This window comes from Castor canadensis, chromosome 12 (genome assembly GCF_047511655.1).
Source record: "Castor canadensis chromosome 12, mCasCan1.hap1v2, whole genome shotgun sequence".
In the NCBI taxonomy this organism is placed as follows: Eukaryota; Metazoa; Chordata; class Mammalia; order Rodentia; family Castoridae; genus Castor; species Castor canadensis.
In genome coordinates, this window is record NC_133397.1 from 93,941,609 (window position 1) to 93,954,130 (window position 12,522).

At 43.0% G+C, this 12,522-nt stretch overlaps 1 protein-coding gene across 7 annotated transcripts in view; it reads right to left on the reverse strand.

Annotated features, from left to right (window-relative positions):
* Uxs1 (UDP-glucuronate decarboxylase 1) overlaps positions 1–12,522 on the reverse strand; it is an 81,054-nt gene that overhangs the window by 20,139 nt on the left and 48,393 nt on the right. For 6 of the 7 annotated variants that reach the window (XM_020159069.2, XM_020159071.2, XM_074050481.1 and 3 more), the window contains 3 exons: positions 10,427–10,531; positions 6,799–6,858; positions 4,255–4,376 (listed from right to left, as the gene is read on the reverse strand). In XM_020159069.2, coding sequence (XP_020014658.1) covers positions 4,255–4,376; positions 6,799–6,858; positions 10,427–10,531 — 287 coding nt within the window. The remainder of the gene's footprint in view (positions 1–4,254; positions 4,377–6,798; positions 6,859–10,426; positions 10,532–12,522) is intronic. The other variant, XM_074050477.1, reaches the window with a different exon arrangement.

The following is a 12,522-nucleotide window of genomic DNA, read 5'->3' on the forward strand; positions in this document are numbered from 1 at the left end:
GGTACTGCAGTACTTGTTGTGCACAATGATCCTTATTCTACTGCCAAAGAGAAGCCAGAGAGTACTTCCTTTAAGTAAAAAGGTGAAAATTCTACACTTAAGGACAAAAAAGTAAAATCAAATGCTGAGGACACAGTAAGAACAAATCTACTTGTGAAACTGTGAAGAGGGAAAACAGAAATGTTCTAGTATTGCTGCCAATTGCTCAACTGCAAGTTACAGCCACAGCACAAGGTAAGTGCCTAGTTAAGATGAGAAAGGCATTAAATGATAGAGTGCAGGCTAATTGTGGTTCCAAGTGTCCACTGGGGGGTCTTGGAACACATCCCCTATGGATGGAGGAATAATGTATTACAAAGGTGGGAAAGAACAGGAGAAATACTGCTCTCAATGGAAACATATCCACTTGCATTCATTTGATGAGACGAGAATCAGATGTGGATGAACACAGCTTTATTCTAAGAAGAGACTGCAAAACCTCAGATGGTGATTCAGGAAAGCTCAGTGTGCTCTGCCAAGTTTGTAACAAATCAAATGCTTTGATCCTCTAGACCTTCCACCTCCTCGGGAACAATGTTTCAGAATACCATCTTATTAAGAGCTGAGCCCTGCAGACATTAACCATAAACAGATTGGCTTTTGTCATTTCTCTATTTGGACCTGAAATGGTTGGGCAATATAGGACATCAAGTTAAAACAAGATGAGCTGCACATTCCTAAGCACCCACATGAGCCCTTTCAGTGGCTGGAGCCACTAGAGAACCATCTCTACACACACCAGCCTCATCTCTTTCCCTAGGATGTGGGGCCTCATGAGCAGTTTCCACGAATTGAAGCTCTCAACACTGATTCACACCAAGATTAGCTACACTTAAAACTAAACTCCTTAAATGAAATAAAGATAAATCCAAGGCTCACTCCAGTTAAGATTTGTTCTACTTGTGGACACTGCTGTCTTCTTGAATTTGCATAATCACTTATCTCTTTCTAGGTAGTGTCAACAGACCTTTGCCTCAACACAGAAGCAACCCTGGTTCAACATGTATAATCCACCTGACATTCATCCCTTATTCATGGTGGGACTTAGAGGGAGTGAGGGAATGTACAGCCAGGAGGTACCTCCATGGCCATTTTTGATGGAACCTGGGTTAGTGTCCACCCACACCTATGAGAAAGGTGTAATTATTCCACACTTTACACTTGGAGAGAGGACCAGTGTATGACTCAAAGCCAATACCTAGAAAAGGAAGAACCAAGATGCAAACCCAGGAAGTGCCCTCCAGTCAACAGGGTCTCATTTAAGGGAGAGTCCACCTCTCCCTTTGTGTGCCAATAGGCAAACACTTCCATGAACTCCTGATCACACGTAACACCTATCTGCATGGCCAAGCCTGCTGACCACTACGCTGGTGACTTTCCATCATGCCAAGGTACAGGGAGTCTGCATACACAAAGTGACATTGAGAAAATGAACTGTTGACGAATTCTTAGCCATGAATGCATTCCACTTTGTGCTCTGTAGCTCTGTCCCTTGTGGTGAACTGTGAGTCACTTTCTTAGGACTCTGAGCATCAAGGATAAGGACAACTCCCCTAAGTTTGAGGCTCAGCAGCCTTTACTCTGTAATGCTTTCTTAGTCTTCCTTGTACCTTGAGAGAAGTCCATACACATCCTGCAGTAACAGGGCCAGAAAGCCCTGAAGATTGAACCATTTCTTTCACCTTTGCCTCTCACACTTGCACCTTGATGGATTTGTTCCTTGCCTAGGCACAATGCCAAAGCCATTTGCAGAATACAGCTCAGTAGTCTGCAGCCAGATTCTCAAAAGTGCTGACATGTTCACATTCACTCTAGGGGAGGCAGAAGGAGAAGGCCACACAAGGCCAAGGGACAATAGCTGTGTGCCTACCACTGCCTGGCAATCTTCTGCAATAGCCCTGCTTTAGGGCAGTGGTCCCCCTTATCCATGGTTTCAGTTACCCAAGGTCAGCAAAAGAGGGAATATAGTACAGTGAGATACCATGAGAGATACCTTTATAACTTTTCCTATAGTACATTGTTATAATTGTTCTATTGTGCTACTGTAAATCTTTTACTGTGTCCAACTTCAAAGTTAAACTTTGTCATAGGTACACAAGGACACAAGAAACTATATTCAGGGCTTAGTGCTAACCTCAGTTTCAGACATCCACTGGGGGCCTTGGGATATAGCTCCCTCAGATAAGGGGGGACTACTGCAGCAGTAACTGGACCCTCTTTCCCAATGTTCTCTACACAGCAGGCTGTGCTAACGCTCACACACACAGAGTGTGCAAACACCACTCTGTTAATGCCTATGTACGGAGCAGAATGTGGAGAGCAGGCACCCTGTGAGCTTGTCACAGGGCCAGGACACAGAGCTGATGTGGTACTGCAACCCCTTTAGGGAGTTTTGGCTGCTTTTTAATATAGATAGCAACTCCTTGATTTTTTAAAAAGTATTCTGATGCTGGGGTGAGGCCACACATTATAAAACCACTGCATCTATAAGATCACAGAAACTTAATTCCTCTCTGACAAGTTCACACTTGTCATTCATGAAGGATGCGCTACCCTTTGATCTCGTCCATTTTATTACTCTATCTCTAAGGGCTGTGTGATAGATTTTCCTGGGAAATCAAATGCTATTCTGCATACATTGGGTATTTCATTCATTAAGAGAATCTCAGAAGACAATCCTTTGGAAAAGAGAAAAAATTTTAATAAAAAGATTAATCATACTTCTATTTATGTCATTTGTAGTCCCAATTTTTATATATTAGAATAAGACACATATGTACATCATACAGGATCTTGGGGAAAAAGTGATTATTACCAAAAAGGGGATGTGTCCTTATGAATAAAAAAATTAAAATTTAAATTATGAAATAATGAATTAACAATATGCCAAAGCCATACTATTACACCTGGCTCATTCTTTGATTTTTTTCATTTGTCTCCAGGTATTATAAATTGCAACAACTGAAATGTTAAATTTTTCCCTAAAACAACCTCAAAAGGCAGCACAATTAGAACTAAAACCTGACAATGTTACTCACACTGCAGCTCCCTGCTGAAGAGTAACTGACAATTCTAGAGCAGTTGTGTGTGCATTATACTTCTGGACACTGCCACACAACTGTGCACACTGCCCTTGAACTCTGTGTCCTTGGACTTGGAACAGTGTCACCTTCTGTCTCTCAGCACTGCTTCCTTTCTTCAACAGTCTGCCAGGACAGCTTTACAGAACAAGGGGCGGGGCATGGAAAGCTAGTAGCCAGCCATGGGCTAGAGCCCTACATTTGGGCCAAAGAGCTGGAAACAAGTTTTGGACCCCTTCCTCCCCCCACATCTATAAAATGGGTTAACAGAATGTACTTCAAAACTGCTGCAGGGAATGAGACTCTGAGAGACTCTGGTGCTGGGCATCCAGAGCCTGAATGCTGCTCCCAGCAACAAATCCACAGCCAGTGTTTATTTCCCTGTGTGTCCCTCTTCAATAAAAGGGCATTTCTCTCAGGCTCTAAGAGTGCTGGTTCAAGAGCAGGACATAGTCACTGAGCAATGCATGGAGTAGTCCAGTGTCCTCACCTGTGCTCCAGGGGACTTCTCTGCACAACTCACCACTGTTACACAGCTAGAGGCAAGCAGGGGAGAGGTCATAAGCCCAGTAAGAGATAACAACTGAGTGACTAAGTGACAGGCAGGTCATGCCTCCAGATCATGTAATGGCCTCTTGGTCCATGGACAGCTTCTACTACGTTATGCAGATGACACGAAATACCCACGGCAGAAGCACCCAGTGCAACAGTAATAAAGAAAGCAAGAAATAAGTTCCTAAAGAGGTCCAAATTAAAGCAACAGTAAATTCATTTTTACACTTAATAGATAACCAAAAGGACAACTTAAAATATCCCACCAACTTGGAGGCTTCAGGAAAACAGAAGCACTTACTAGCTAGAATTAGATGATTCACAGTATCCAACAGTGTAGCAATCTAAGAACTCATTTCCAGGAAACCATTTTTAAAATATGTAGATACATGGAAAAAGCTGTTGATTTGTAATTGACACTATTAATTTGTAAAGAGTGGGCAAGTAGGCTTGTCTAAAACCCACCTCCGGGCACAATTAACCACGGTATTTAATTACTTTGTAGTGGTGCATCATGCCTGATGCGAGGGCCTGTGAGAGAGCTCTCAGTATCTAAAGCAGAAGCCCCAACATGGAAGGGTACCTGCTTCATGTAGGCATAGCACATGGTCTCTGCCACACGTTTGCCTTCATCGTAGCAGGCCCGGGGTCCTATGGGATTCACATGGCCCCAGTAATCCTCGGTCTGAGGGTGGACTTCAGGATCTATGGATGGGAGAAAATGAGACTTGTCATCTTTCCTTTATTCCCAGTTCATATGCACAAGGAACAATGTATCTTTATGAAGCAGAACAGAACTCTGGACTCAGATAAACATTTACAAATGAGAGAACTATCAGAGGGAAGCTCGGTGTTCTGTGCTCCATATTTTAAGTGCCAGTGGGACACTGTGTTCTTATCAATGATATTAAGCGTGACATCAGTTTTCAGGAAAAAAAAATGAAATCTCTTAATGTTGCCTTCCCTCTCTTCCATAAATCATTCTTAATTTTTAGATTGTTCCACAAACTACCTATGTGTGAAGAGACACATAGCTCAGTTTTATATTTATAAAATGTATAATTAGAGTAAAACATGTATTTATAGAACAAACTTAAAATCATAGCATCTCTGTAGAATAGGATAGCTTTCACCAGAACAAGTCTGAGGCCCGTGACAAGACAATTTGAGGGCCTGTGCAAGGGCAGGCAGAGGGACGCAGTGTCCACAGGCAAACAGTAAATCCCAATTCCTGTCTTCCTGGTGTGTAAATCAACCACACTTTAAGATGTATCAGAGAAACAGACAATTCAGACAATTTAAAGGAACCAAGTAACAAATTCTTTTTTAATACTGAGGATATTTCTGGAATATGAATAAATACCTAGCTTATTTTATATACTAAAAACATAATACAAAGTATAAGTACAACTAACACCCATAGTATAAAATGTATAATCTTGGCCAAGAAATCCACACAAAAGTATATAGGGACTATGTTACTTATCTGGCACCTGTTCAGACTCCAGACTCCTCAGGGCAAGGGCCCTGAGCAGGCATCAGGAGGCAAACATCCATGGAACCCTTGAGCTTGCTCCTGAGTCAGCTGTGCCTTAGGAGTGAGGCCTGCACTGCTGTGGCTTAGAATCCTTTAGGGAGAAGCGAAGTTTTCATTGCACAGTGGGAGAAAAGGTCTAGGGGAAAGACTCCCTGAGAGAGATGAACCAGATGCCTGACACTAGACATTTTCTAGGGACTTTTGACAAAGGCTGGGCAAGCAAGATCTACAAGACAGGTCATAATCTTCTGGCGGAGAAGGAAGACAGAGAGTTCAGCTCTCAACTGGCACTGTCTGGGCTTAAATGCCCAGGCACCAAGCTTCTAAAAAGGCTCCCTCAAAAAACCACTTTGGAAAACATAGTGGGGAAACCATGTCGCATTATAAAAGTCTAGTCAAAAATGATTTCCAAGCCAGGAGTTGTGGGGTATGTTATAATCACAGGAGGCTGAGGAAGTAGGATAGTGCATTCAAGGTAAGCCATATAGCCCAGGCTCAAAAACAAAACAAAAAAATTCCTATCATCTCACTTCTTATCTATATTTTGTGAGGTTAAAGGACTAAGTAAAAGCTACAGAAAACCTAAGTGTTCATTTAGCATTCACCAGCATACAGCAATACATAAACCACAAGATTACACCCCTAAATTATTTAAGAACCCTGAAGGACCAGCTGTTATCAAATATGCAGATAACAAATGTGTTGGGTGAGGAAGAAGGGAAAAGACATCACTGCGTGTTTGGACAGACGCAGGTGGGAAAATGCCTGCTCTGTCGCCAACTGCCCAGAACTTCAAAAAAGGTGACATGCTACCTTCTCATGGGGTTACAAAGAAGACAATTGCATGTACAATTTCCCTGTTGCTACTCCCCCTTCAATTTGATGTTCTTATTATAAAAAATGTGTCTCTTCTGATTTTACCCTTTTACTTCCTATCTTTGTCCAGAATAATAACGAGAAATGGAAGAAAATACACCATGCCAAGGACTGGCTCTTGCATCAACTAAACAATTCTCCCAGACCCTGCAACCGGGGCAGTTTGGGCCAAATAGGAACCAACATGGATTAAAAATACAACCCTCTTCCCTGCTCCAGCCACTAGTTCCCAGGTGTGGGGTAGTCTGGGAGAGACAATGAAGGCTGAAGTTGGTAAAATGGACTCTGGAATTTATTGGCACTACCCACTTAAGGTTCTTCTGGAAATCTATAACAGGTGAGGCAATCAGCACATGCCTGTCACCCACACTCTAAAGGGTTATGCACTGTTCCCAGTAAAAAAAAAAATGTGTGTCAGATAAACAGGCAAAAACTCCCTAGTGAATGTGATTTCTGAGGTATTTCCTAAGCAGAATGGAAAAAAAAAACCCACTTCTGGAACCCTAAATGACACATCCTTCTTTGCGAGGTACCATAATCCAGTCCTCTAAGGCTAAGCAGTAAAAGACATGTTATGCCACCCAGAGAAGGTAGGTGACCTTGGAAGCTGAGTCGGGAAGTTCTCATAATCGGAAGTGATCCTGAATTCTGGACTGGATTCAAATGGCCTGATGGGTCAACAGAGCATATCCCATGAGGGGCCTGTGCACTCACCTCCATATACCTCTGATGTGGAAGCCAGGAGCAGACGGGCACCCACACGCTTTGCCAGCCCTGCAAAGGCAGAGATGTGATCAGAGAAACTGTTGATTTACAGAGATAGGCACACTTTTTTGCAATGTTTTATTATTAAAGGTGTCTGATTTATCCATCAAATTATCCACTCATTGCATTGGCTTTAGACAAAAATAAACACAAAAGCACTAAGAAAAATGCAAATGGGATCCTCAGGACACTGTGTGGTTGGACAGTAAAGAGTTGTAAGCACGGCCAGATGAAGAATCTGTTGGTTTGCTAAGGTGTGATGTGAGGAATTCATACAGACTCCTTTGCCTCTTATTTTCTGAGGCAAAGGACAAGGCTCTTCTCACCTTAACTTCCAAAACGGCCCACCTGCACTTCATTAGCATGCCCTGGAATCTTCTGCCACCCCTTCTGGGTAAGTCTGCGTGTACCATTCTGCCGCCCTCCAGGTTTAACAGAGATAGTACCGTCCCCAAAGTGGCTGCTGGCCTACTCTATCCTCTCTGAACCCTATTCCTACATGTACCACCCCTCCTCCCCCACAGCCTGCAACATCCATGAAGAGTCCTTGACGTTCTTTTCCAACTCCCAGAATCATGGGCAGCCCTGATATGCCCATGATCTTCACTTTAACTTGATGCTTCCAGACCATCTCCCATTGCCACACACACTGCTATACTGGAAGAGTGGCTGTGCTGGTCCCAGCTTAGCATGCAGCACTGCATAAGGCAGGGGTCCATCCTGCTGCCCCAAGAGGCCATGCCACAAGGGAGACACCTGGCCTGTATCCACAGCTAGAAGGCAGTGGTGGGGAGCCAGGTGGACTGAAGGCTAAGGATGGGAGGGAACCAGAGGTATGTGTCTGAAGATCTGGGCAGGAAAGTGAGGAGCTCTGAAGCTGCATACGTAGAATGAGAGAAGGGAGTTGCCACAAATGTGAGGATTGAGATCAATTTCACCAACTCCACAGTATGCTGGAGGAAGCAATGTTAAAGGGATGTTGTACCAGATGTAGCAGACTCACAGGCACCTCTTCCACTGAAATGTCACCCCACAGAAGATACTAATACATCACCAGTGCCAACTCCACATCGCTGATGCTGATGCCTCTGCAGCATCCTCCACAAGAGGCCAAGGTCCCTGGCAGAAGAGCCCGAGTGTAACTCAGACTCCCTACACTGGACAATACAGTGTTAGGCCCAGCAACTGCATTCTCTGAGAAGGAAGAATAAGCCCCATGTGTGTGGCAGACTTTTCTTCCATGGTGTCTGGTTCTCGTATGATGACAAGGGGTGGGGGTGAGAGAGTGTAGGGAGGGACAGGAGGCTGAGAGAGAGCATGAGGAGGATAAAAAATCCAAGAAAGAGCATGGGGAGGGATGTTAGTGCCAAAAGAGAACATAGGGATGGGTGTGAGCCTGTGGGGGCAAAAATGGGTACACAAATCATTTTCATTTTTTCCCCAAAATATACCTCACCCCTAAGGAGAAGCAGGGCACTCTTCCTGCCAGGTGGTTAAGGCAGAGAGGGTAGCAAGGAAACAAATGAAACACTCTTTCTAGATTAAAAGAATGGATTGTCTAACTCCATGCAGGAGTTTACTCTTGTAATAATTTATGTATGCTAAGGGATGCCCAGAGGCCTAGTTGGGCACATTTCTAGATATGTTTCTGGAGGACATTAGTATCTGATCTGCAGAGTAGGTAAAGAAGATAGTCCTCCCCAGTGTACGTGGTCACCAACCAATCCTTTGAAGGCCTAAATAGAATGAACGTAGAGGAAGGCTGACTGCTAGGGCTGTGACTTCCATCTTCTGCCTGAAGCTCTACAGATCTCAGATCTCTGAATTACACCACGGACTTTCCTGGGTCTCCAGCCTGCTGACAGCAAATGTTGGGATCTCTCAGCAGCCATAATCATGGAAACTTACTTTTCACAATAAATGCATTTCTGCACATGTGATTATATCCTACTGGTTCTGTTCCTCAAGAACCCAGTCCAATATATCCACCCAAACGTTTTCTAAGAGACTTAAAAAGCAATCTGTCTTCATGCTTTGATTACATTAACATTTAGGGCTAGATTTTCCAAATGCATTTATAGAACTTATTTAAATGTTCCTGTAATTAAATCCATTTTTCACTTAACATCTTAAAATGTGGTTTCGTTCTTCCACTTCACAAATAATCAAAACACCTAGTTAATAAACAAAACTGTACCACACTTAAGCATGCCCAAGTTTTAAACAATAGTAAGTGCACATCACCCATAGCTATAATCTAAGGCATGCCGTTTATGAAATCACATAAACAACCCTCACCTTTCATTTTCACTTATGTGAATCCTAGGGTTAGTATAGAGCAGGAATTCAGTTTCCACAAGCCCCATTGAGCAGCTTCTCCACCACTGCTGCAAGGGACACTACTGAACCTCCCCCATATGTGAGACCACACAACCCAATCTCAGGACCAGAGCCACCAGTGCCTCCTTCCAGTCTGAGGCATGCCATACTCTAGGGCATTAATCAGCTAGATTCAGAAGGGGAAGAGATGGAAACAGGGTGGTCCCTTGAAGTATGTGTGTCACTCAAAAGGAAGGCAGGGAAACCAATTACTACAATACAGGACAGGCAGACACCACCCCTGTCAAATAAGATAGACAGGGAGATGAAGAAGGGGTGTAAACAGCTAGATCACACACTAACAGAATATCCATTACAGGAGCCCTCTTCAGCCACAGTTTCAATTACCAGTGGTCAACCTCAATCTGAAAATATTAAATGAAAAACTCTAGAAACATACAGTTCATAAATTTTCAACTGCACGGTACTCTTGAGCAGCATGATGAACTCCTGTGCTGTCCCATTCCATCCTGCCTACGATATGAATAAATTCTTTGTTCAGAGTATCCTTGGTATATATACCACCCACCCATTAGTCACTCAGTAGCCATCCTGATGACTGACTGTCACAGTTTCACAGTGCCAGTGTTCAAGTACCTTTATTTTATTTAATGATGTCCCCAAAGCCCAAGAGTAGTGATGCTGGCAATCCAGCCAAAGAGAAGTCATAAAGTGCTTCCTTTAATGGAAAGGTGAAGGTTGCAGACTTAAAGAAAAAAAAGCAGAGGTTGCTAAGATCCACAGTAAGAACTGATCTTCTACCTGGGACACGGTCAAGAAGGAAAAAGAAATTTGTACTAGTTTTGCTGTTGCACCTCAAACTGCAAAAGTTACAACCACAGTGCATGGTAACTGTTAAGATGGAAAAGGTATTAAATTGTAAGGCTTGGTATGGTCTGAGGTTTGAGGTATATTCTAAGACCCCCATGGATAACAGGGACTAATGTACCTGTGTTTGGAATTGCTTAAAATATTCCAACAAGAGTGGCAAAATGCTCTTAATCCTAGCTCCTCAGGAGGCAGAGATCAGGAGAATTGCAATTCAAAGCCAGCCTGGGCAAACAGTTCTAGAGACACTACCTTGAAAATACCCAACACAAAAAAGGGCTGGTGGAGTGGTTTAAGGTGTAGGCCCTGAGTTCAAACCCCAGCACTGCAAAAAAAAAAAGAGTGGCAAAATAAGAAAGTGACAACTTACCCAACATGTTTAACGTCCCAATCGTGTTGGTTTTTAGTGTCTTGATGGGATTGTACATGTAGTTTGGAGGGGAGGCTGGAGATGCCAGATGGTATATCTGGTCAACTAAAGAACAAAAAAGGAAAAAATATTATCTCCAAGAAAAACATCAAAACCTTTTGAATTCTGAGGGACTATACTACAAAAGTGGTAGTGTAATCTTTCACTGAAATTCTAGTTGTTAACATATTGCTCTTCAGAGAAACTAATTTACATTTATAATTAGAAGAACTTCAAACAAAAATAGAAAAATCTAATTATCTGGAAACAACACATCTGGTGGGCCAGTAATTGGAGTCTGTTCACCTGTAACCTGATGATGGAGTTGATTATTTCTTGGGATATTTGTCCCAGACAAAGCATTCATATTCAAATAAAATGAATTTTTATGATACAAAATTAAGCATGAATATCTAAAGTAAATGTTTATAGCTTGTGAAGCAAACTGGACAATAAAATGAAAGACACAGAACTGTGAGAGAAAACAGCCCTTCGTTTTGTTTTTATGCATCCCATATACATACAACCAGTCCCTGAGATGATGGTGAGGAAGGTGATTTCAAAACTGCAGATGGTAAACCAACTGCACATAACGCCCCTCCTGCATGGGCACTCACCTTAACATCACCACCCTTAGCCCTTCACTCCCTTCCTTGAGCAGGTCAGCTACCGCCTGCATAAGCAAAGACCCATGGGATCTACCTCTCCCCGTGAAATAAGGGATAAACATGTGCAGGAAAGCCAAGCTTCCAGAAAAAGTCATTCCTCTTTAGCTACTGGAGAGACAAAACACCAGTGTTCACAGCAGAGCTGAAGAACAAGGGGACAGAAAGCACTGCTAACAAACAAATCCTCCAAGGCTTCTTCCTGGGCAAGAGCCTGCAGGGAGCCTATACCCTGACCCTTGTGGCTTCCCACCATCCTCAAACCCTGGCCCACTGCTACCTCCCTTTCCCAGTCCTGGGAAAATTAGAGCTAAAGATGAGGCTGCTGAGCTATAGCAGGTCAATCCCTGCTCTGTACCTGAGTAGTCATCCAGACGTGGTTTGTCTCCCAAGGGTTCATGTGCATGAAGTTTGGTCCTCTGTGGTAGTGTTGAGGGGGTGGAACTTTTACGATGTGGCCCAGAGAGAGGTCATTACACTGTCCTTAAAAGGAATTAATGCTGTTTCGTGGGGGTTCTAACTCTTATGGAACTAGACTAATACTTGAAAGAAAGTACTTTCAGAAAGCAGAGCCATTCCCTAGTCTCTTACTTGTTATTCCACATGGGATGTCTGTCCTGTCTTTACTCACTCTTGCATGTGCTCCCACCAAATGATGCCACCTGCCATGTGGCACTCACTAGAAACCACTGTGGTACTATGCTCCTGTACCTTCAGAACTACGAGCCAAATAGACCTCTTTTCTTTATACATCACCCTGCATGAGGTATTCTGTTACAGTGACATGAAAAGGTTTAAGACGCAGAGTCACCCAGCAAGGCAGCACTTCGGTACCCAACATCCCGATGCGGGAGCTCCAGACTAGAATTCTCTGAAACTTTTTATACATATTTTAAAAAGCCAAGTCTGAAATTGATTTAAAAAAAAACCAATGCTTAGTGAAGGAATAATCTTTTTTCAAGAGAACTAAGAAAACACAAAACCTCTTAAAATGGTTGTCTGTCAACATGCAAACTCACTGAAAGAATCTGTCCAAATAACAGGAATGTCTTATGATTATGACTCTGGCCTCCACAAGTTACTCTGAAAATAAAAAGTGAGCAAGAATTCTACTATGTGAACTCTAAGTTTACAAGATTTTTTTTAATCCATTCTTGCAAGGCATGGTAGCTTATGCTTGGAATCCTAGCTACTCTGGAGGTAGAGATGGGGAAGTTCCCAGACTGAGCAAAAAGTTCAAGCAATCCCATATCAGTCAACAAAAGCTGAGAGTGGTGGCACGTGCTTGCCATCTCAGCTCTGATCTGTGGTCCAGATCAGCCTATGCATAAAGTGAGACCCTATTAGAAAAATACCTAAAGCAAAAAGGACTGGGGACATTGCTCAAGTGAT